This window comes from Ovis aries, chromosome 1, assembly GCF_016772045.2.
Source record: "Ovis aries strain OAR_USU_Benz2616 breed Rambouillet chromosome 1, ARS-UI_Ramb_v3.0, whole genome shotgun sequence".
Taxonomy (NCBI): domain Eukaryota; kingdom Metazoa; phylum Chordata; class Mammalia; order Artiodactyla; family Bovidae; genus Ovis; species Ovis aries.
Window position 1 is genome coordinate 114352885 of NC_056054.1, and position 23629 is coordinate 114376513.

At 40.5% G+C, this 23629-nt stretch overlaps 1 protein-coding gene across 5 annotated transcripts in view; it reads left to right on the top strand.

The window, feature by feature from the left end:
* Positions 1 to 1785: 1785 nt before the first annotated feature.
* The window catches only part of HSD17B7 (hydroxysteroid 17-beta dehydrogenase 7), a 31108-nt gene continuing 9264 nt past the window's right edge, over positions 1786 to 23629 (top strand). For 3 of the 5 annotated variants that reach the window (XM_042257093.1, XM_004002714.4, XM_060415703.1), the window contains exons 1-7: positions 1786 to 1899; positions 4474 to 4677; positions 5838 to 5930; positions 10774 to 10888; positions 16754 to 16948; positions 20231 to 20335; positions 21087 to 21143. In XM_042257093.1, coding sequence (XP_042113027.1) covers positions 1865 to 1899; positions 4474 to 4677; positions 5838 to 5930; positions 10774 to 10888; positions 16754 to 16948; positions 20231 to 20335; positions 21087 to 21143 — 804 coding nt within the window. In that variant the 5' untranslated portion in view covers positions 1786 to 1864. The other 2 variants (XM_012185242.5, XM_012185246.4) reach the window with 2 other exon arrangements.

The window sequence follows — 23629 nt, forward strand, 5'->3', positions numbered from 1 at the left end:
CCCTGCCTCATCCTTACTATATGCCCATGGTGGCCTCCATCTCCTGAGCTGAAAGTTTAATTGGTTATGATCAACCCCGACCCTACCTAACAATTACTCTAAGACTGAGGGCCAGAATGATGCCAACATGTTTGATCACCAGTAAGAAACAGTGGCCCTTGCACAGGTTGCTAACTCAAAGAACTGTGGGAAGACGTTTCAGCAGTCTCCCTGGCCATCAAGGAGTCCTTTGGATGTCAAGTCCCCTGTTACCGACAGCCTTCTCCTCCACTGTGCAGTGAATACTGCTGCCTTGTCCTGCCTCCTGTTGACCATGCACAGTGGGGCCTCACTCCAGGACAGTGCCTCTGATATGTGAGATGTAATAAATCATTGACGTCTCTTTTGCTGCCTCTGGATTCTTTCTTTGGTCTAGCAACTGGGCAGCTACAAGGATTGCAAGACTGTAGCGGTGCAGCCCAACATGAGTTAATTTTACTGCAGAACTTTCAGAAAATATTGTTAAATCATGGTTTCTTTATAATAGTTGTAAGTGGGTTATGGGTAGAAGCTGAGCGTCACTAAAAAAAAAAAATATATATATATAGATGATACAGGAATTAAATCTTTAATAATCACGTTTATTCTTTCAATCTAATTTTATTGTTATAAGATTTATCTAATACTAAACTGATATAAAATTAATCAAAATGTCCAGGTTACTCAAAAGCCAGTGAAAATGACCTCAGTCTCTATCTTTCAGAGATCATTGCTGTTTATAAATAATTAAAACTTTGAAAGTGGTCATGAAGAACCTTCCACAAAGTTTGATACAAGATGTGTAGAATTCCTTACTGTGGACCCAGACTGGTGATGGTCACATTATGACTAGCCCACAATAAATCCAGAAACCTAAAGTAAGCATCAGAAACTTTTATGGCAGTTTGGCAGAGTACTTACATCTGTTGAATTTAATTAAAAAAAAAAAATTGGGGCTTGTATGCTTCTTGCTTTTTATTTAATTTTTCTAGCAATTTATTTTTATTGATTATTCCAGAAGTACCCATCTGGGGTGGCTTGGAAAAACAAAGTGGGTCCTTTACCACAAAGAATTTGAGACACACTGAAATAGGGGGTTACAATACAGGACCCATTAACGTCCTATGGAATTCTAAGCTTCTCTTACTCTACACCATATTCCAAGTTTTGCAAACTGGCAATTCATGCATGATTCTCCGTAAAGTTCTTAGTAAAATCAGTGTTCATTTTCACGAAGATGATTTTTTTAGAGGAAGAGGAGGAGTTTTGGAACCAGAAGGTTGGGTGTTAATTGGCACAGTGCCTGGATGGAAAACTAAGTAATGATCATCTCTAAACTTCACTTCCTAGCCTCAAACCTCTCCTCTAAAATACGGAGCTCTGGTGAAAATATCCTGAGGTCTTCCTGCCATGAAGTGCTAATCAGAGGCGCCAGGGTATTCACCCCGCTTGAGCCGCAACTCCCCTACCCGAGCGCACTGCTAGGAGAACGCCCCAACCACGACAGAAGCCTCACGTCAGCGGGGCGGACGCGGGGCGGACGCGGGGCGGGACACCTTCCGAGGCCCAGGAGCAGGGACAGCTCGGATTGGCTCGGGCCTCGTGCGACAACGCGGCCCCGCCCCTCGGCCTATCTCACTCCATCCGGGCTCCTGCGCTGCGAGCGGCTGGGAGGCCGCGACGGAAGAGCCTCCCGGCGCGAAATCCATGACGAAAAAGGGAGGCGGGGCCCCGGCGGGCCCTGATTGACGGCCCGGGGGCGTGGCCGAGGCGGGGATACGGGTCTAAACGTGGGAAACCTTGCCGGGTCCCTGCTTTGGGGCGCGTGGTCACAGGGTGTGCAAGCATGCGGAAAGTGGTTTTGATCACCGGGGCGAGCAGGTGAGACCTCCTTCGAGATAGTGGAGGCGGCGGGGCTGGGGTCCAAGGGAGCAGGAAGTACCGAGCCAGGTGGACCCGCCACCGACCGACCCTAGGAGCTCCTGTCGTTGACCCTGCCTTGGTGGGGACAGGGCCGAGACCCTGTCCGGCTTTTCCCTGGGTTCCCTTGTGCGCGAGGTACCAGGCCTGTCGGCGTCGTGAGCAGCTCAGTAACGTGCTTTCAATTAAACATGACAGCGAAAAACAAAAAGTAGAGCGTCACTAAGAGATGTGTCTCAGTGACGATCCTGTCGGTATGCAGAGAAAGGGCTCTACCCACTCAGACCTCGCCCCCTTTACACTTTTAACTTTCTCATCACTGGTAAATTAGACCAGTTCACCATATATTTTGTACTCTCCCAGCTTTTTTCTGTGCTAGACTTCCGCCCCTAGATAAATTTCAGCCTCCAAGAACGTTAGAATACGGGGGTTGGGGGTGGGATGGGGTGAGAATATCTCATATAACACAGTGCTAGACACCTAGTATAAGTACTCTATAGAGACTCAGAGAAAAGTACCTTTTTTCTGTTAAGGCGTGGAAGGAGTGCAAGTAACCGTACTGCCGATGAGTAATTTACTCCAGGGGTTGGGTATTTGGATTCAGCCTCCGTTTTACTTTTCGTTTGTAATTCAATGAACAGTGTGTGAAGGATGAAACTAACCAAACCAATTTTCTAATTGAGGCGTTTTGTGGGGGAGGGACGGGTGGATTAAGACTGAGGTTATGTTAAACGACATTTAAAATTAGTTCAGCTTTCAGTTATCTAGACCTGTCCATGTTAAAAGACAAACCCGGCAGGTGTCTTGTGATGGGCAGAATTTTAACATGCCCTCACCTGAATAACTTTAACAACCAGTGTGGTGCTTTCTATGTTGATGTGCTTAAATAAATCAGGCTTGATTTTGTGTTTGTTCCTTTTACAAATATTGTGATAGGTGCAATTGTATATTTATAGTAAAGGCCTATTCTCAAGTGGGGATGAATAAACATAACTATGGTTTATTCATGGTGCTAGGCTCTTTGCCTGGAATCAGCTTTAAAGTCTTAGAAAAAGCCCACTTACCTAGGGTTTCACTGTTATCAGCCAACCTGATCCGACCCCTCTCCCCATCTACTGTGTGGTTTCACAATGCTCTTTCTGAAGGAGGTAATTGACACATGTACTCATCCCTGCCTGGGGAAGATCCCCTGGAGGAGGAAATGGCAACCCTCTCCAGTGTTCTTGCCTGGAAAATTCCATAGACAGAGGAGGAGCCTCAGTTCAGTTCAGTTCAGTCGCTTAGTCGTGTCCGACTCTTTTCGACCTCATGAATCGCAGCACACCAGGCCTCCCTATCCATCGCCAACTCCCAGAGTTCACGCAAACTCACATCCTTTGAGTTGGTGATGCCATCCAGCCATCTCATCCTCTGTTGTCCCCTTTTCCTCCTGCCCCTAGTACCTCTCAGGATCAGTGTTTTCCAATGAGTCAATTCTTCCCATTAGGTGGCCAGAGTACTGGAGTTTCAGCTTGAGCATCATTCCTTCCAAAAGAAATCCCAGGGCTGATCTCCTTTAGAATGGACTGGTTGGATCTCCTTGCAGTCCAAGGGACTCTCAGGAGTCTTCTCCAACACCACAGTTCAAAAGCATCAATTCTTCGGTGCTCAGCTTTCTTCACTGTCCAACTCTCACATCCATACATGACCACTGGAAAACCATAGCCTTGACTAGATGGACCTTTGTTGGCAAATGTCTCTGCTTTTCAACATGCTATCTAAGCTGGTCATAACTTTTCTTCCAAGGAGTAAGCGTCTTTTAATTTCATGGCTGCAGTCACCATCTGCAGCCTAGTGGGCAACAATCCATAGGGTCGCCAAGAGTCAGACACGACTGAGTGACTAAGCATGAAGCACGCATTCATCCCTACTTCTCTTTTTGTGTAGCCATCTTATATTTCCTTTCCCTATCTTCTACTTAATCATCTTCCTGTTGGTTATTCAGTCCTAGTAGTTGAGAGGGACTTGTCTCTCCTGCCATTTGCTTATACCTTACCCTGAAAGAGTCACCCATTCCTTAAATTAGGAATTTCTGGTGCTGCTGATAGTGGCCCTCATACCAACTGATAGAAGAGCCCTTGCCTTTGAGAAACCTAGACAGTAGAGTAAAACAGGCACACTGCTAAACGCTGAGATGCTCTTTTTAGCACTTGCTGATGATGTATTGAATCACTTTCATGAGTGTCATGATCAGCATAAAATGAAAACCACTGACAGGATAAACTCTGTCTTAAATGCTAAAGGGCAATTCTGATTTGCAGTTATTCAGGTCATTGAGCTTTTGCAAAATGAAAGAAACACAAGCTGGACAACATCGTGAGCCAGTGACTATTAGAGTTGGAGGGTTCCCCACTTCTTTACATAGTTTTTGAGTGCTTTCTGTCTACCTGTTTGGGGCTCAAGTTGACAAAATCAGTCTTCTGAGCCAGAGAGAAGTTGCCTCTATTTGGCACCATCTCATTTAATGCATGTTCGATATCTGAATTGTCCTCTCAGTGGCGTGGGCCTAGCCCTCTGCAGGCGGTTGCTGGAAGAAGATGATGCGCTTCACCTGTGCTTGGCGTGCAGGAGCATGAGCAAAGCAGAAGCTGTCCGCACCTCTCTGCTGGCCTCCCACCCCACTGCTGAGGTCTCTATTGTGCAGGTGGATGTCAGCAGCCTGCCGTCGGTGTTCCAGGCCACCAAGGAGCTCAAGCAAAGGTCTGCGTCTTATTGATGGCTTTTTTCTCATGCGATTGTGCAGTGCAACAGCTAATAGAATAAGAAGGGATGGGAAAATCTATAAAAGAAACAGGTGCAGTGTAAAAAGAAGTTACACTGAGGGAATCTGTAGAGTAACATATTATTTTCATTCTTAATCACAATCATGACCATTCCATGAAGATTAATTTATGAGCATATTTTGACATGCATTCAGTTGTAAAGTCTTAGGTTAGTGTAACTCCTTTGATGTTTAAATACATTTTTTGCATCTTTGCTTCACATAAAAAAACTTCATTAAGTATGTGAGGCAGGTATTGACAAGTAAAGAAATTTCCCCAGGCCACTCACTTAAACTTTGTTCATACTGACAGTAATTGGCATACAATAGACGTTTGATAAATGTTTAGTATCTGAAGGGCTAGAGTCCTTAGATATATAACTTCTCAAAAAATGTACAATAAATTGCATATAGCTACACAATGCATTTTTCTGGAGAGACATGTTTTTTTTCTTCTAAGAGGAGTGAATAATAATTAGTTTAATTAATAAACTATTAATTACATTTTTGTAATTTAGGCCCTTAATAAGCAAGAGCTTCTTTATTTCCATGGACAGTAAAATGAACTTCAGTATATATAAGGAAAACGTTCTTGGTAAAAGAATTGGCTGAAGAATAATATATTGTATTTCATTTATGTTTGATAGCCATTTGTATTACTTGTGTTCCCTGCTCTAGTGGATATCTTGGTGTTCAGATTCCAGCATTAATGGATCAGATTATACAAATTTTACTTGTCAAAGAGGCAAGATGTGAGTGTTTTTTTTTTTTAAGCAAAAACGTTTCTAAGACCAGAGGGAGTGTGGGTTTAATAGAGTCACTGTGGTACCTTATTGGGAGGACTAAGCTGGAAGGAATATTGATCAGAGAAGATTTGACTTCAAAACCCATTACAGCTCTTCAAATTCTGTTTGAGGCCACCATCAAAAAAAGAATACTCAAATATTTACCAGGCTAAATAAAAAATGTTGAGAAGGTAGTACTGGTGCCTTAGCTTGCTACGGTCTTCTTTTTTGTGCTTTCTGTCCTTCATGGACCTTCTTTATTCTAACTGCTCTAAGAGACAGCTAACAATCTTCTTTCTTGATTTTACTTGCAGGTTTCAGAGATTAGACTATGTATATCTAAATGCTGGGATCATGCCTAATCCACAGCTGAATATCAAAGCACTTTTTCGTGGTCTCTTTTCAAGGTAATGTCTATCTTCTAGATTAACTGATTGGAAGGAAGGTGTTTGTTGATTTATTTTTTGCCTAGTTTTGCCGTCAGTCCATTAAGTTGAGGGGGTGAGCGGGTGTGGAGAAGAATGAAGACAGAAAGTGCGTGTTGCAGCCGTGTCGCGAAACGTGTTTTTGTCTTTGTGAGAAACGTAGCAAGTCATGATTCTGTGTTCTTGGTCCGCGGATATTCCAAGGATGTTGCATGTTGTGGCAGGTCAGTTTTGGCCTGCCTCACTGTGTCCATGAGAACATTTCAGAGCTAGGCAGAGTTGTCAGTGAGACTCTAATATCCAGGAAGGCAACTTGAGCAGCATTTCTCAGCCATGTGTTAGGTACTCTGACCAGTAGGCTAAGGACATGTACAGGGCTAAATACCTTCCTGGGAGATTCTCAATACATATTCAGTTCAGTTCAGTCGCTCAGTCGTGTCCAACTCTTTGCGACCCCATGAGTCACAGCACACCAGGCCTCCCTGTCCATCACCATCTCCTGGAGTTTACTCAAACTCACGTCCATCGAGTCAGTGATGCCATCTAGCCATCTCATCCTCTGTCGTCCCCTTCTCCTCCTGCCCCCAATCCCTCCCAGCATCAGAGTCTTTTCCAATGAGTCAACTCTTCTCATGAGGTGGCCAAAGTACTGAGCTTCAGCTTCAGCATCATTCCTTCCAAAGAAATCCCAGGGCTGATCTCCTTCAGAATGGACTGGTTGGATCTCCTTGCAGTCCAAGGGTCTCTCAGGAGTCTTCTCCAACACCACAGTTCAAAAGCATCAATTCTTTGGCTCTCAACTTTCTTCACCGTCCAACTCTCACATCCATACATGACCACTGGAAAAACCATAGCCTTGACTAGACGGATCTTTGTTGGCAAAGTAATGTCTCTGCTTTTGAATATACTATCTAGGTTGGTCATAACTTTTCTTCCAAGGAGTAAGCGTCTTTTAATTTCATGGCTGCAATCACCATCTGCAGTGATTTGGGAGCCCAAAAAAATAAAGTCTGACACTGCTTCCACTGTTTCCCCATCTATTTCCTATAAAGTGACGTGACCACATGCCATGATCTTCGTTTTCTGAATGTTGAGCTTTAAGCCAACTTTTTCACTCTCCTCCTTCACTTTCATCAAGAGGCTTTTTAGTTCCTCTTCACTTTCTGCCATAAGGGTGGTGTCATCTGCATATCTGAGGTTATTGATATTTCTCCCGGCAATCTTGATTCCAGCTTGTGTTTCTTCCACTCCAGCATTTCTCATGATGTACTCTGCATATAAGTTAAATAAGCAGGGTGACAATATACAGCCTTGACGTACTCCTTTTCCTATTTGGAACCAGTCTGTTGTTCCATGTCCAGTTCTAACTGTTGCTTCCTGATGTGCATATAGGTTTCTCAAGAGGCAGGTCAGGTGGTCTGGTATTCCCATCTCTTTCAGAATTTTCCACAGTTTATTGTGATCCACACAGTCAAAGGCTTTGACATAGTCAATAAAGCAGAAATAGATGTTTTTCTGGAACTCTCTTGATTTTTCCATTAGCCAGCAGATGTTGGCAATTTGATTTCTGGTTCCTCTGCCTTTTCTAAAACCATCTGGAAGTCACGGTTCATGTATTGCTGAAGCCTGGCTTGGAGAATTTTGAGCATTACTTTGCTAGCGTGTGAGATGAGTGTAATTGTGCAGTAGTTTGAGCATTCTTTGGCATGGCCTTTCTTTGGGATTGGAATGAAAACTGCCCTTTTCCAGTCCTGTGGCCACTGCTGAGTTGTCCAAATTTGCTGCTATATTGAGTGCAGCACTTCCACAGCATCATCTTTCAGGATTTGAAATAGCTCAACTGGAATTCCATCACCTACACTAGCTTTGTTCATAGTGATGCTTTCTAAGGCCCACTTGACTTCACATTCCAGGATGTCTGGCTGTAGGTGAGTGATCACACCATCATGATTATCTTGGCCATGAAGATCTTTTTTTGTACAGTTCTTCTTGTATTTTTGCCACCTCTTCTTAATATCTTCTGCTTCTGTTAGGTCCATACCATTTCTGTCCTTTATCGAGCCCATCTTTGCATGAAATGTTCCCTTAGTATCTCTAATTTTCTTAAAGAGATCTCTAGTCTTTCCCATTCTGTTGTTTTCCTCTGTTTCTTTGCATTGATCACTGAGGACGGCTTTCTTATCTCTTCTTGCTATTCTTTGGAACTCTGCATTCAGATGTTTATATCTTTCCTTTTCTTCTTTGCTTTTTGCTTCTCTTCTTTTCACAGCTATTTGTAAGGCCTCCTCAGACAGCCATTTTGCCTTTTTGCATTTCTTTTCCATGGGGATGACCTTGATCCCTGTCTCCTGTATAGTGTCATGAACCTCAGTCCATAGTTCATCAGGCACTCTATCTATCAGATCTAGTCCCTTAAATCTATTTCTCACTTCCACTGTATAATCAGAAGGGATTTGATTTAGGTCATACCTGAATGGTCTAGTGGTTTTCTCTACTTTCGTCAATTTAAGTCTGAATTTGGCAATAAGGAGCTCATAATCTGAGCCACAGTCAGCTCTTGGTCTTGTTTTTGCTGACTGTATTGAGCTTCTCTATCTTTGGCTACAAAGAATATAATCAGTCTGATTTTGGTGTTGACCATCTGGTGATGTCCATGTGTAGAGTCTTCTGAAAAATGTTTAACTACAACCTACAGTAAGAAATAAATCTTTTTTGTGACCCAATGTACTTATTTATTCATGGACTTCCCAGGTGGCACAGTGGTAAAGAATCTACCTTCCAATGCAGGAGACGTGGATTTGATCCCTGGGTCAGGGAGTCCCTGAAGAAGGAAATGGCAACCAACCCATTTCCGTATTCTTGCCTGGAAAATTCAGTGGACAGAGGAACCTGGCATGCTATAGTCCAAGGGGTGGCAAAGAGTCAGACACAACTGAGCACATCCATACTTATTCATAAATAGATATTACTCTTACTTCATGCTACTTCCTGTACTGCTACTTTTATTTTACTTTTCTGCCATTCAACACACACACACCCCTACACACAAAATCACATGCTCGTCTTGACCTATTACACTGATCTCACAGCAAATCACTGTCTTCCTGTATTCAATGCCTCAGGAATTCCCTATAATAAAAAGGCCTGCTTCACTTTGTTACTTTGTTCAGCAGTTAGACATCAGTGTGCAGGGGAAGACTGTTCCTTCTTGGCGTGACTGGTATTCCCCCAGGGCAGTTGACTTGTATTAGGTTGGTGCAAAAGTATTGTGGTTTTGCATGGTTGAAATTTGCTGTTGATATTGGAATATATTCTTAAACAAATGTGGTTATGTTACACATCATTTTCATGCACATATTTCACTTTGTTTTTTTGCTAATGACTTATTACTTGCTGTGTATTTTAAATTTTTTTTTAGACTAGGAAATGATGTTAGACAGAAAATTCAAGTGATTTTCCTATTTGAGTTCAAAATTGTTCATAAGGTAGTGGAGACAACTTAGATCAACAACACATTTGGCCCAGAAACTGCTAACATACAGTGCAGTGGTTGTTTGAGAAGTTTTGCAAAGGAGACGAGATCCTTGAAGATGGAGAACTCAGTGGCCAATGGTCAGAAGATGACAGTGACCAACTGAGAACAATCATTAAAGCGGATCCTCTTACAACTGCATGAGAAGTTGCTGAAGAACTCTGTGGTAGTTTGGCTTTTGAAGCCGATGGGAAAGGTGAAAAAGCTTGATAAGTGGGAGCCTTGTGAGCTGACTGCAAATCAAAAAAATCGTCATTTTGAAGTGTCATCTTCTCTTATTCTATGCAAAAATAATGAACCACTTCTCAGTCAGATTGTAATGTGAACTAAAAAGTGAACTGTATATGACGACTGACAACAACCAGCTCAAAGCGTTTGAATGAAGAAGTAACTGGTGACAACCAGCTCAGTGTTTTGACCAAGAAGAAGCTCCAAAGCACTCCCTAAAGCCAAACCTGCACCCAAAAGAGTGTCGTGGTCACTGTGTGGTGGTGTGCTGCCATTCTGATCCACTACAGCTTTCTGAGTCCTGGCGAAACCATTGCATCTGAGAAGTAGGTTCACCAAATCAGTGAGATGCACCGAAAACTGCAGTGCCTGTAGCTGCATTGGTCAAGAGAGGGGACCCAGTTCTTCTCCGTGACCACACGTTGCACATCCAGTGCTTCAAAAGTTGAATGAATTGGGCTGTATCAAGTTTTGCCTTATCCACCATATTCACCTGATCTCTCGCCAACTGACGACTTCTTCAAACATCTTGAAACTTTTTGCAGGGAAAGTGCTTCCACAACCAGCAGGAGGCAGAAAAATGCTTTCCAAGAGTTTGTGGAATCCTGAAGCATGAATTTTTTTGCTACAGGAATAAACAAACTTACTTCTCACTGGCAAAAATGTGTTGATTGTAATGGTTCCTATTTTGATTAATAAAGGTGTGTTTGAGCCAGTTATAATGAGTAAAAATTCACAGTCTAAAACCACAGTTACTTTTTCACCAACCTAATAGCTTGATTTGGAATGAAGGGAAGAGAGTTTTTGCATCAGGGTTTTGAGAGGCTCAGGTTCCTGTTGGTTGTATAAACTATAAGTGTATAAGTTGAACTGGGTGCAAGAAAGCATTTTTGCATTTGATTTAGTGCTCAAAATAACCCGCTCTGAGAAATAAGTATTTCTATTCCTGTTACTACAGAAGCAAGGAAAATTTGGGGGGTCAAGGAAGGCAGGAGGGGGTATCTCTTTAGTATCATCAGTTAAAGAAGCTTTAAAAAGTCATACCATTGTCTTCTGCTGTTTCAGAAAAGTGATTCATATATTCTCCACAGCTGAAGGACTGCTGACCCAGAATGACAAGATTACTCCTGATGGGCTCCAGGAGGTGTTTGAAACCAATGTCTTTGGCCACTTTATCCTGGTAAAACAGTTTTAGGCTTAGTAAGCCAACACTTAGTGCTGCGATCCTAAACACGTGTGCAGATATGTCCAGTGCTGTGCTGTTAAGCTAATGAGCTAGCTTTATGGCTAGCATTACATCTTTGAGTGTTTAAATGGGGTGATTACTCTTTGAAAACATTGCTTCCCTAAAGCAGCCTGCTGGTGTGTTTTTTCCTTTGGACATCAACTTCAGAGAGCAGAAAGTAAAATGTGAACACACTTTTAGAAACAATGAACACAACTGAGAAAGTGCACAAGAACTGTTCTAAATGGTCTTTGAAACTGGGCTTGTCATCAGATAGGATAGGGTAACAGACAAGACACTATTAGACAGTACTTAATAGTTAATCTTTCACTATCTTGATGTGATTTCTTAAGCATCCAGGCTGATGTGTTACAATTCCAGGCATACATATAAAGCTAAGCAAGGGATGTGCAAATTGCCTAAGTTGTTCTGTGTTCTTGCCTGACATTTAGTCTCATAAGACAGCTTTAATATCTAGATTAAGTAATGCCCAGCTCTATTGCCAGTTGCTTTTAATTCTTTGGTATTAGAAGAACTCTTTCTGATGCATAGAATTTGTATCTCTGACACTTCTAGATTTAGGATCTTTTTTTTCACCTCAAATATAATTTCCCTCATAATTGGACCTCCTTGAGGGCTAGCTATGAATATAAATATAATAATTTAATATGTACATAAACGTTGGAATATTGTGAAACCACTAAAAGAAAAGATCTTTTGCACTTAGATGGGATAGCCATTAGTATTTTATTATTGAGAAGAAACAGCTGGTTGTACTATGTATAGTGTGATCTCATTTGTATCAACAAATAGAAAAATATATATCTATTTCTAGAATGATACAAATGAAATTAGGACCCCCTTTGAACTGGGGTACCAGAATATCAGGAGTGAGTGAGATTCATCTGTCATTCTAGGTCCTTTAGCACTTAAAAATATGGTATTGCTTTTTCAATGATAAAAGTTAAAATATAGTCAGGGTTGAATTCATATTTGATCATGTTTTATAACTCTTCAGAGATTCATCTAATATATCCCTTATGTTTTTATAATCCTCTCATTTTTTGCCATCTTTTTGAATTATTAAATTAATTGGCAATGATAGAGGGTAAGTTAATGTTACTATTAATGGTCTGTCAACTTTTTGATGAATCTGTTGCTTAAAAAATCAAGTTGCTAAGGAAATCTAGTATTTTGGGGTAATCTGGGTTGGGGGAATGGCAGAGGAGAGTTGTGACCAAAGGCACAATTATCACGGGTGTTCTGGTGACATGACTTAACATTGTGTGTCCTTAAGCAGGTAGGCCTAACAGCAGGGGTTTGGGGATTGATTTATCAAATAAAATAACAGGAAGGTTTATGATGCCTTCTACCCTCTCCAAATTAGTTTTAGGAATCTTACCACTTTGTAGAACACAAACTTGGATTCTAGGTCCAGGTGTAAATGCATTATATGAATGGTTCCATCCCCAGTTTGATTATAAATGATCAAACTTTTAGGGCTGTTAAAAGACCAGAGATAATTTCTGTAAACTTCCAGGTACAGTGCAGTATACGTTGTGGAACCAGATAACTGAGTTAATCTCATGTTCATGGATTCTCTCGATTTGATGTAAATATTCATTGCCAATCTGGAAGCATTCCTAGATATTTCTTTAATAAACTTCTCGTTTTAGGATAGCTTTAGATTTACAGAATTATTGCAGAGTCTCTGCATACCTTAGGCCTAGTTTTCTCATCTTTTGGCTGCATCATGCTGCATGTGAGATCTTAGTTCCCCCACTTGGGCTTGAACCTGCACCTCCTTGCATTAGAAGCTTGGAGTATTAACCACTGGACCACCAGGGAAGTCCCAGTTTCCTCTATTATTAACATCCTACATAGTTTGGTAGATTGTCACAGTTAGTGAACTAATGTTGATATATTACTGTTAACGAAACTCCATGCTTTATTCAGATCTCTTCAATTTTGTGTGATATCCTTTTTCAGTTCTAGCATCCCATTTAGTAGTTAAATCTCACATTACATTTAGTAGTCAAATCTCCTTAGGCTCTTCTTGGTCGTGATAATTTCTCACACTTTCCTTGTTTTTGATGACCCTGGCAGTTTGGGGATTACTGCTTAGGTGTTTTGTACATGGTTCCTTATTGATTTGTGTCTGTTTTCCTCATAATTAGATTTGAGAAAATGTGTTTTTGAAAAGAAGGCCACAGAGATAGAGTGCCAGTCTTGTCACGTCCTGTCAGTATGTCTTATTAGTGTTGATGTTCTCTTTGATCCGCTGACTTGAAGTAGTGTTTGGCAGGTTTTTCCTTTGTAAAGTTACTTCTTTCTCCCCTTACCTATAGTAGTCTTGTAGAAGAGAGTTGCGTTGTGTAGCTGACACTTGGTTGTGCTTGGCCTTCTTAAACATGGAGTAGCTATATGAATTGTTTGGAGTTTTTCTGCAAGGGAGATTTGTCTGTTCTCCTCCACTTAATTCTTTATTCAGCCACTTGTTTATTGGCCTATTATTCCTTCAGTTCAGTTCAGTCGCTCAGTCTTGTCCAACTCTTTGCGACCCCATGAATTGCAGCACGCCAGGCCTCCTTGTCCATCACCAACTCCCGGAGTTCACTCAGACTCATGTCCATCGAGTCAGTGATGTAACAAATGCCTGAATAAAGGCATTTGTTACATCCATGCAGATTCATGGATATGTATTTTCTCCTTTGAATTATAAACATTATTTTCTTACTCGAATTATTTTAGCTTGGGCCATTGGACCTCTTTCAGTTGGAACTTTTATATCTTTTTCAAAAACTTTATTGAAGTATAGTTGATTTGCAATGTTGTATTAGTTTCAGGTGTACAGAAAAATGATGAGGTTGTATACACATGCATATGTGTGTGTGTATCTGTATACACACATATCTTCTTCAGATTCTTTTCCTATATAGGTTATTACAAAATATTGAGTATAGTTCTCTGTGCTATACAGTAGGTCCTTGTTGGTTATCTATGTTATATAGTAGTGTGTCCCTCCCACCTTTACCGTTGGGTAACTGCAAATTTGTTTTCTGCGTCTGTGAGTCTAGTTCTGTTTTGTAAGTAAATCCTTTTGTGTCCCTTTTTTCTAGATTTCACATATAAGTGCTATCATGTATTTGTCTTTCTCTGACTTCACTTAGTAGGATAATCTCTAGGTTCATCCATGTTGCTGCAGATGGCATTATTTTGTTCGTTTTATGGCTGAGTGATATGTGCGCTTGTGCGTATGCACACACCACATCTTGATCCATTCATCTATCAGTGGGCATTTAGGTGGTTTCCACGTCTCGGCTATTGGAAATAGTGCAGCAACGTGCATCAAAGTGTACGTGTCTTTTTGAAGTACATTTTGGCAGCTCTGTTTTTAGTAGAGCTTGTCGCACTGTTCTCCATAGTGGCTGTACCAATTTATATTCCCATCAGCAGTTTAAGAGGTTTCGTTTTTCTCTGTACCCATTCCAGCATTTGTTATTTGTAGACTGGTGTGAGGTGATACCTCATTGTATTAATAGTTTTGATTAGCATTTCTCTAATAATGAATGATGTTAAAAATCTTTTCATGTGCCTCTTGGCCATCTGTGTATCTTCTTTGGAGAAATGTCTGTTTAGATTGTCTACCCATATCTTGATTGGGTTGTTTGTTTTTTGACATTGAGCTGAATAGGCTGTATATTTTGGAATTAATCCCTTATGGGTTGCATTGTTTGTAAGTATTTTCTCCAATTTATTTTGGAGAAATAAATTTTTTCAATTTATTTTTCAATTTATTGTTTCCTTTCCTGTGCGAATGCTTTTAAGTTTAACTAGATCCCATTTTTTTAGCTTTGTTTTTATTTACATTACTCTAGGAGGTGTATCCAAAAAAATAGTGCTGCGATTTATGTCAAAGAGTATTCTGCCTACGTTTTCCTACAGGACTTTTATAGTCTCTGGTCTTACATTTAGATCTTTCATCCATTTTGAGTTTATTTTTGAATGTGGTATTAGAGAATGTTTTAATTTCATTCACTTGCATGTAGCTGTCCAGTCTTCCCCATGCCAGGTATTGAAGAGACCTTCTTTTCGCACTGTATGTGCTTCCTTCGCTTGTAGATTACTTGACCGTAGGTGGGTGGGTTTATTTCTAGGCTTTCTATCCTGTGGCACTTCTATATCTTTGACATAGCCTCATCATTGTGGGTTTCTGGTTTTGTTCTGTGCATGTCCTCCCTGACACCACATGATGTTTAAGACTCATGTTATATATTTCCTATCCCAGTCTCAGAATCAGACATTTCTCTGGGAGATCTGTTTCCTTTTGTTGGAGAATGGTTTTAGAAACCAAGATCTGGTGCTCCTTGCTGTTGAGATAGCATGTGCTTGTAGGCCCTCTCAGCTCACAGAGCAAGGACATATCTTGTTTTTGTTCAGTCTGTCAGTCATGTCTGACTCTTTGCAGCCCCATGGAACTGTAGCACACCAGGCCTCCCTGTCCTTCATCTCCCAAAGCTTGCCCAAGTTCATGTCCATTTCATCTGTGATGCCATCCAGCCATCTCATCCTCTGATGCCCTCTTCTCTTTCTCCCCTCCATCTTTCCCAGCGTTAGGGACTTTTCCAGTGAGTTGGCTTTTTGCATCAGAGGACAAAAATGCTAGAGCTTCAGCTTCAGTATCAGTCCTTCCAGTGAGCATTCAGGGTTGACTTTCCTTAAGATTTGACTAGTATAATCTCCTTGCTGTCCAGGGGATTCTCAGGAGTCTTCTCCAGCACCACAGCTTGAAGGCATCAATTCTTTGGCATTCTGCCTTCTTTATGGTCCAGTTCTCACAACCGTACTTGACTACTGGAAAGACCATCGCCTTGACTATACAGACCTTTTTGGCAGAGTAATGTCTCTGTTTTCAACATACTGTCTAGCTTTGTCATAGCTTTCCTGCCGAGAAGCAATTGTCTTCTGATTTCATGGCTGCAGTCACCATCCACAGTGATTTTAGAGCCCAAGAAGAGGATATCTGTCACTGCTTCCACCATTTCCCCTTCAGTTTGCCATGAAGTAATGGGGCTGGATGCCATGATCTTAGTTTTTTTTAATATTTAGTTTTAAGCCAGCTCTTTCACTCTCCTCCTTTACCCTCATCATGAGTCTCTGTAGTTCTGCTTTGCTTTCTGCCATTAGAGTGGTATCATCCACATATCTGAGGTGGTTGTTGTTTCTCCCTCCTATCTTGATTCCAGCTTGTAACTCATCCAGCCTGACATTTCTCATGATATGCCCAGCACATAGGTTAAACAAACAGGGTAACAGCAGACAGCCCTGTCCTACTCCTTTCTCATTGAACTAATCGGTTGTTCCATACAGGGTTCTAACTGTTGCTTCTTGACCCACATACAGATTTCTTAGAAGATAGGTAAGATGGTCTGGTGTTCCCATCTGTTTAAGAGCTTTCCACAGTTTGTTATGTTGCACACAGTCAAAGGCTGTAGCGTAATTGATGAAACAGACGTAGATGTTTTTCTGGAATTCAAGGAAATATCTATGTGCGTGCTAACCCATTTATAAATATTTTGTATGTAATCATCTGAATCTTTATTAAGCTAAACATGAGCTCACACTGATGTCTCTGACTCTAATCCCTTACCACATGGATCAGTCTAAACTCCTTCTCTTGCTTACTTGTGTCCCACTCTACCAAGGACACACCTGTTCAATTTTAATGTACATATATATTGGTTTCAAAATTGTTATCTTGTAATCCCTTAGTATATTTTGATACTTTTTTTGTTGTTGTTTCTTTTATTCCTCATTCAGATTCAGGAACTAGAATCTCTCCTATGTCACAGTGAGAGTCCGTCTCAGCTCATTTGGACATCATCTCGCAATGCAAAGAAATCTAATTTCAGCCTTGAGGATGTCCAGCACAGCAAAGGCCAGGAGCCCTACAGCTCTTCCAAATACGCTATTGACCTTCTGAGTGTGGCTTTGAACAGAAACTTCAACCATCAGGTAGCCTGTCTCAGCGATATGGAGATGGCAGGGCAGTGTTTGCTGAACCAGCACTGACTGCTTAGTTAAATGGCTGGCTCTCTGTTGTAGTGTGAAGATGAAATATTGTTTCTTGAGCAGGATTGCTGTGAGGACAAGGTAAGACATGACAAAGAGTGGCAGTTGATGTATAGGAAGTCTTAGGGCAGAGATAATGAGCTCCGGACTTGTAGGTATGTGGGGGTTCATTTACCAGTCTGTAGCTCCTCTGGAGCTATAACTTATATAACAGAATGACACTAACGACGTCAATAGCTCCTATTAAGCATTTGCCATGTGTGTCATTTAATACCTTTCCTGTCACAGTGAGGTGGGTCTCAGTATTTCCATTTTCATACGAGGACACTAAAGTTTGGAGTCCTTATTAAAATCATTTCCCCAGAAGTCACATGGTCAGTAAAGGGTAGAGCTCAGAGCTGAGCTCAAGGCTGTCTAACTTCAAGCTTGGACTTTTCCCATCAAGCCGTGCTGCCTCCCAGTGTTACGTCCAGTGTTACAGGACAGCTGGCAGTTAGAAAGCCCTTGGAGAATGAGGATCTCTGGTGAGGCTGCAGAGGTCTGTCTTTGTGAGGACTGGGCTTAGAGAGCAACCCTTGTCAGACACGCTGGCTTCTGTGGCCTCTGTGATCTTGAACTTAGTGCTTCTTTGTATGTTTTTCTTGCCCAGGTCCAAAATTTTAACTGGAAATCTCCAGTCTCTCCTGTGGGCATTTTCCTTTGTTTGCTTTGACTGTGTTTGTTGAATGTGGGGCTGGGGAGAAATAAAACTCTGACAATATGAATAAAAGGTGACCATTTTTAGGGTACTGACCCAGGCTTAGAATTGAGGAGGAAGGAGAAATAAAAGACAGTGCAGAAACTATTTGCCCTTATGGGGCTGTTTTCGATCATCCATTAGATAGAGCAGTCTAAACCTTATGTAATGGTGTAGACCTGGTTGATTCTGGAATGGAGACCTTCATCAGCTGGAATTCTCACTTCTGAGAACTGGCTCTTAGGATTAAACTTCTTAGTGAAGAGGATGGTATAAAAGTAGAAGCTATGAGCATGTTCTCTAGAACTGCTTTTGAATCCTGGCTCTGTCACCTTGGACAGATTATTTAATGTCTTTGTACTTCCAGTTTCCTCATCTGAGAAACAGGGTTAGTAATAGTGTTTGCTCCATAGATTTGCTGGGAGGATTGAGTGATTGGAGTGGTATGAAGCATTCACAACAAAGCTTTGTGTTAGAATGTGCGTGTGTATATGTATGTATCTGTACATATGTGTACTTATGTGCATGCATACATGCGTGAGTGTGCCTAGCCACGTGCACAGGTGTGGGTTTTGTGGGTTTGTGAACATGTGTATGAAGGTGACTGTGGTTATGTGCTCATGGGTGTAGGTGTCTGGTCATGTGGCTGCATCTGTTCATGCATGTGCTATGTGTTTGTTTGTTGGCCGTTATTATTGTTATTATTCAGGCTCAGTGTGTTGGTCCAGATGTGAGCCTCCTCCTGAGATTTCTTGGGATGTTTAAAAACTTGTCACAACTGCTTGTCCTCTGGAAACTCCCTTTTAGGGATAAGGTCAGAGTGGATTTAGCGTCTTTCTTCATAAAAAGCTCTGAAATTTTGCTTGTCTCTTTGTCGAGTTTTGGGATTTCATCTTAAAAAAAAAAAAAAAAAAAGATTTAGCCAATGCTGCCAGCTCCTTTAAAATCTGTTTGATCGGTTTGTAGCTCATGATGTTTCTACTTTGGCTTTTATGAAGAAAGAAGTAGCTAAGAAAGAACTGCCTCCCTTCGAAGACTTGTGTGACTGGAAATGTTGGATCCCTATAGGCTGCCTGACAGACTTTACCTGTCCATGAATGCCTCCTCCTGTCACATAGCTTTGAGAAACACTCAGGGTCATCACACTCATTCTTTCAGATCAAATATGTGAAGGGACTTCAGTTTAGATTAAGATGGCCTCCTTGCTTGTTTCTTCTGTTGCTCAATGTCAGAAAGTCGTGTGTGTTGAAAGCCCTGAATTTTAGTTCACAGATGTCTTCATTTAGGGCTGAATATGTCCTAACTGTCCCTGGCTAGTTTCCAGAATAAGAAATTCTCCTTAGCTATCTTTGGGGCAAAATATTTGGGAAGAATTTTTAGTCTATAAAGTTCCTGACTTTTTTCAGAGGACTGCTGGTAAATCAAGGGGATTCTCAGGTCTAAATTATCCATGTCAGGCACCTCCAGGCCCTGCAGCAGTAAATAAAGGAAGCCAACCTTCTAGCTTCTGACACTCAGGGTGCTTTCTGTCCCCTGAACTGACTGTGCTATCCTGGCACTTTCTATTTTTGTTTAAAAGGAAAAAAAAAGTTAAAAGTAATAAAAATATGAATTAAAGTGAAAGCGAAAGTAAAAGTCAGTCATGTCCAGCTGACATCCTGGAGTGGGTAGCCTTTCCCTTCTCCAGGCGATCTTCCCAACCCAGGGATAGAACCCAGGTCTCCCACATTGCAGGCAGATTCTTTACCAGCTGAGCCAGCAGGGACGCCCATGAATTAAAATAGTCAATATCAAAATAAGGTGAAATGTGTTAAAAATTAAACCAAGTAAACTAGTTAAACAAATCCCAGTGTTCTAAGGATTACTATAGACCATCAAGCACCCTTTCTGTTATTAATATGTGCCATGTGTTAACTGGGGCTCTTTTTATAGAAGGGATCTTTATAAAATGACGAGTCCAGGGCTAAGAACCTTATTTAGAGATCCTCAGTTAGAGGAGGTCTTTGTGGAATCATACCCACCTCTTTGGTGCCTCAAGCTAGAGCCCTAGGCCTTGTGTTCCTGCAGGAAACAGAGACACACTTGAGGTTTAACTGTCTGTATTTACTAGAGTAAAAACTTCTTTCAGGCTAAGACTTTCTTTGTATGGCTTTCTTATCTCTAACTGCTCATTTTGATTGGTCAACTGATCTTCAGTTAAGCCATGGAAAACTCAGGTAACCAGTCTTACTTTTCTCATCCAGCTTCAAGCTTGGTTACTCTTTGTTACTTGAGAATAAAAGACTTTATCGCATATCTCTCATAGTGAGTTTTCACTACGTGATTCTTAAACTAAAATGGTCTACCCAGCTGCAAGGACAGCTTAGAGCATCAAGCCTTGGCTCTCTGGCTTCCTGGCTCACTTGTGTTTCTCCTTTATTAATGGACATAGAGGCAGGCTCAATGTGTATTGAATTAAAATGAACTTCTACCCCTCTCTGTGCCCCCAGGGTCTGTATTCCAGTGTAGTGTGCCCAGGTACGATGCTGACCAATTTGACATATGGAATTCTACCTCCCTTTGTGTGGATGTTAATCATGCCAATCATATGGCTGGTAAGTGATAAAAGCTCCTTCTCTTAATTTACTTAAGCTGTTCAAGTTGGAACCAAAAAGATGTTTAAGGGTTGGGAAGTGCTTTAAGTAATTGAACTTGAAGAATTGGCAGAATTTCATTTCACTCAAAAGTTTTGATGTTACTTACCATGTAACCTCTGCTTCATACTGCCTGATACTCCCACTGTACCACCATCTTAGTGTGCACTTTTCGTTAAGGGAATGTTTCTTTGATCACACACCATATAGCCCAGGCGTTCTATGATTATATAATTTTCAGAAACCTGTGTTAAGTGATATCAAACTGGATTTCTCTGAGCTTTTAATACAGTCAGTTGCATTAAAATTTCCCAAGGAGGGCATGATTGTGGATTGTATGATCACAGTATCATGATTTTGCTTGTTTGTTTTGTTTGTATTTTGAGCATCCCTCCAGCACTCAATAGAAAATGCTGCTTTCAGGAAATGTCCTTCCCTTGTAGAGCTCAGGAAGACATAACCTTCTGTTTATGGCAGGCTTGGGAAAAAGATGAGAAGGACATATGCCTTCCTGTTAAAAGTGGTTGACTTGGAGTAATGGAGATTAAATGACGGAAATTATTTCTTGTTTAGATTTATTTTCTGAAACTGAAAAAATACTCTATAATAAGAAATGCAGTTTGTCTTTTTTAAACATTTAAATGGATAATACTTTTGTAACTCTGCTGCTGCTAAGACCACCACCAAATGACTACTGTTTTCTTTTTCTCAGTTACGCTTTTTTGCAAATGCTTTCACGTTGACACCTCACAATGGAACAGAAGCACTGGTATGTTACTAGAGTTTTAACATGTTGTATTCATTTCACGGATGTAGACTGTAAGTTCACTGGATTGGAAACCATCTTAACAGAAAAGTTGAGAACAGGCTCTGTATAAGCAAGGTCCTATTTAGGACTAAGGTGAATCATAAGGTGAAATGCTGGTCATTAGGAGTGAACTTTGAAAGTTCAGTATGTTTCCTGGCACTGAGTACTGTGGTTCTGGGGTCAGCACTTCTGTAGAAGCAAGAGGCGTGAGCAGCCAGAGGAGAGCGGAGCGTGGAATACTGTAGGGCAGGCAAAGCAAGATGTTGGCTGGGCAGTCAGTGTGAGATTTCCCACGGAGAAAGTGTGTTTCATGGGTCAAGAGTAGAGGCAACAAAGCCCAACCCCATTTCCCAAAATGAAGATTCTCTTTTCCTGTATTAATAATAGAGAACTGAGTTATCAACTTGATTAGAAAGCCAGTTTGTTTCCTTAAGTCACTCATGCAGATGGACTACATGTGTCTCCTCATTAATGGCAGGCATTACAAATGGATCATAATACTCTGTTCTGTTGTACATAAATGATGTCTCTGAATATTTTTCAACTAAAGGCCCCAAAGACATTCCCTACCAGTGGATGAAAATTGTCATACAAGATGAAATTTATTTGTCCTCTGTGTTTTATACCATCTGGTTGAAATTCCACTGTATTAGATAAAAGTCAGTTCTGTGTGTGCGTTTCCCTTACTCTACTTAGCTCCTTCAGAATTATTGCTCTGTGTTTTGGAAACCTGAGAGCCTATCACTATAGTGTTCATACTTAACAGATTCTTAAATCATAGCTGAGTTGAAATTAACTCTGGAAAACACTAAGGGAATTGACTTGGCACTCTTGTTCTGGTAAACATTGCAGAAAGAAATTCATTTATTGTAGAGAGACAAATTGATAATAGAAGCAAATACTTTTAAACTAATTTTGCTTATTTCTTAATATATTTGTCAAGCCATTTAAAATAATGAATGATCATTTAGCGGTTACTCCTTCCACACATTTATGAAACTGAAAGTCAAATCTAGAGGTCAAGATTATATTGTGTCAGAGGAATAGGAATAGTTAAAATTCAGAATCTCCAGTTGCTAAGGAGCTTAGAGTCATGTTTAAAAAAAAGAATGAATTGAGAAAATAGACAAGAAATTAAGACATTCTATCATCTGGTGGCAAGTACTCAAGGATTGGTCAGAAAGGAGGATCACCATGGGGCTGGACTAGTTGGAGCAGGCTCTGTTTACTGAGTCAGGCTTATCTGGGCTCTGAAGGATAGGTTGAATTTGGCAAGATGAGTGGCTTGTCCCTAGTGTCATGTTCAAAAAGTTTCTGACCTGCTGTAATTTCCTTCAGTGTGGATGAGTAGGATGTCATTACCACCTAGTGATGATTGTATATGTTGTGGATACAGATAAGGGTTTGAGCACACCACATGTGTAGCAAAAATCTCTTCAACCTTTGGCTGAATAAATTTTATCTCCTTAAATGGGCTGAGCTTGAGTGGCCTAGAACACAGTGGTTATGAATGTGGACTGTAGAATTATAGTAATTCTGTTCAAATTCCAGTTCTCCAGTTTCTGACTGTGAACTCTTGGGCACATTATTTACTTGCCTAAGCCTTTTATTATTAGCTGTAAAATAGGAATTACAGGAGTAAATGAGAGAAGGCTTATTGTAAAGGATTTTGTGTATTTCAGCATTTAAGATTTTAAAGAAAATCATCTTAATGAAAATAATGCAGTGTTGGCATGTGAACTGACAGCTCAGTGGAATAAAATAGAAAGTTTAGGATAGACCCAAAGCATATAGGTTGTTTGGTATATTATGATGATGAAGAAAATCAGTGAGGGTAAAGATGGTTTATTCAACAAATGCTGCCAAAAAATAGAATAATATCTTTTCTACATACCTTACAGTCAAATAAAATTCTAGGTAAACTGAAAGATTTATGTATAAAAGTAAGAATGTATAGTTACTTAGAAAAAATATGGGGACATTTTAAAATAATTAAGAGTGCAGAGGGTTAAGTATTCCCAGGAACTCTAAAAAACTGAAAAATTTGAGTAAATAAAAGTAAAAAAAAAATGACATGACTAAAATTCTCACTATATAGATACTCAAAAGATTTACCACAAAATGGAAGAAAAATACTTGCTACCCGTAACATAGATAAAGGTTAAATTTTCTTTTCTTCTTTTTTCATCACAAAGACTATATAGTTTATTTTATTTTATGCATTGGTCATTACCATAAAATGCTCGGCTCTCATTATAAAATCCTGTTAAAAACAAAACAGTACAAAAAAGTTTTTGGAGTTTAAGGCATTAGAACTTGATAAGCATATAGCTGATTAACTTCTCACTTCATTGTACAGCAGAAACTAACACACTATTGTAAAGCCATTATGTTTCAATGAAAAATACAATAAGGAAACAAAAAAGATTTTGAGGCCTCCTATAGGC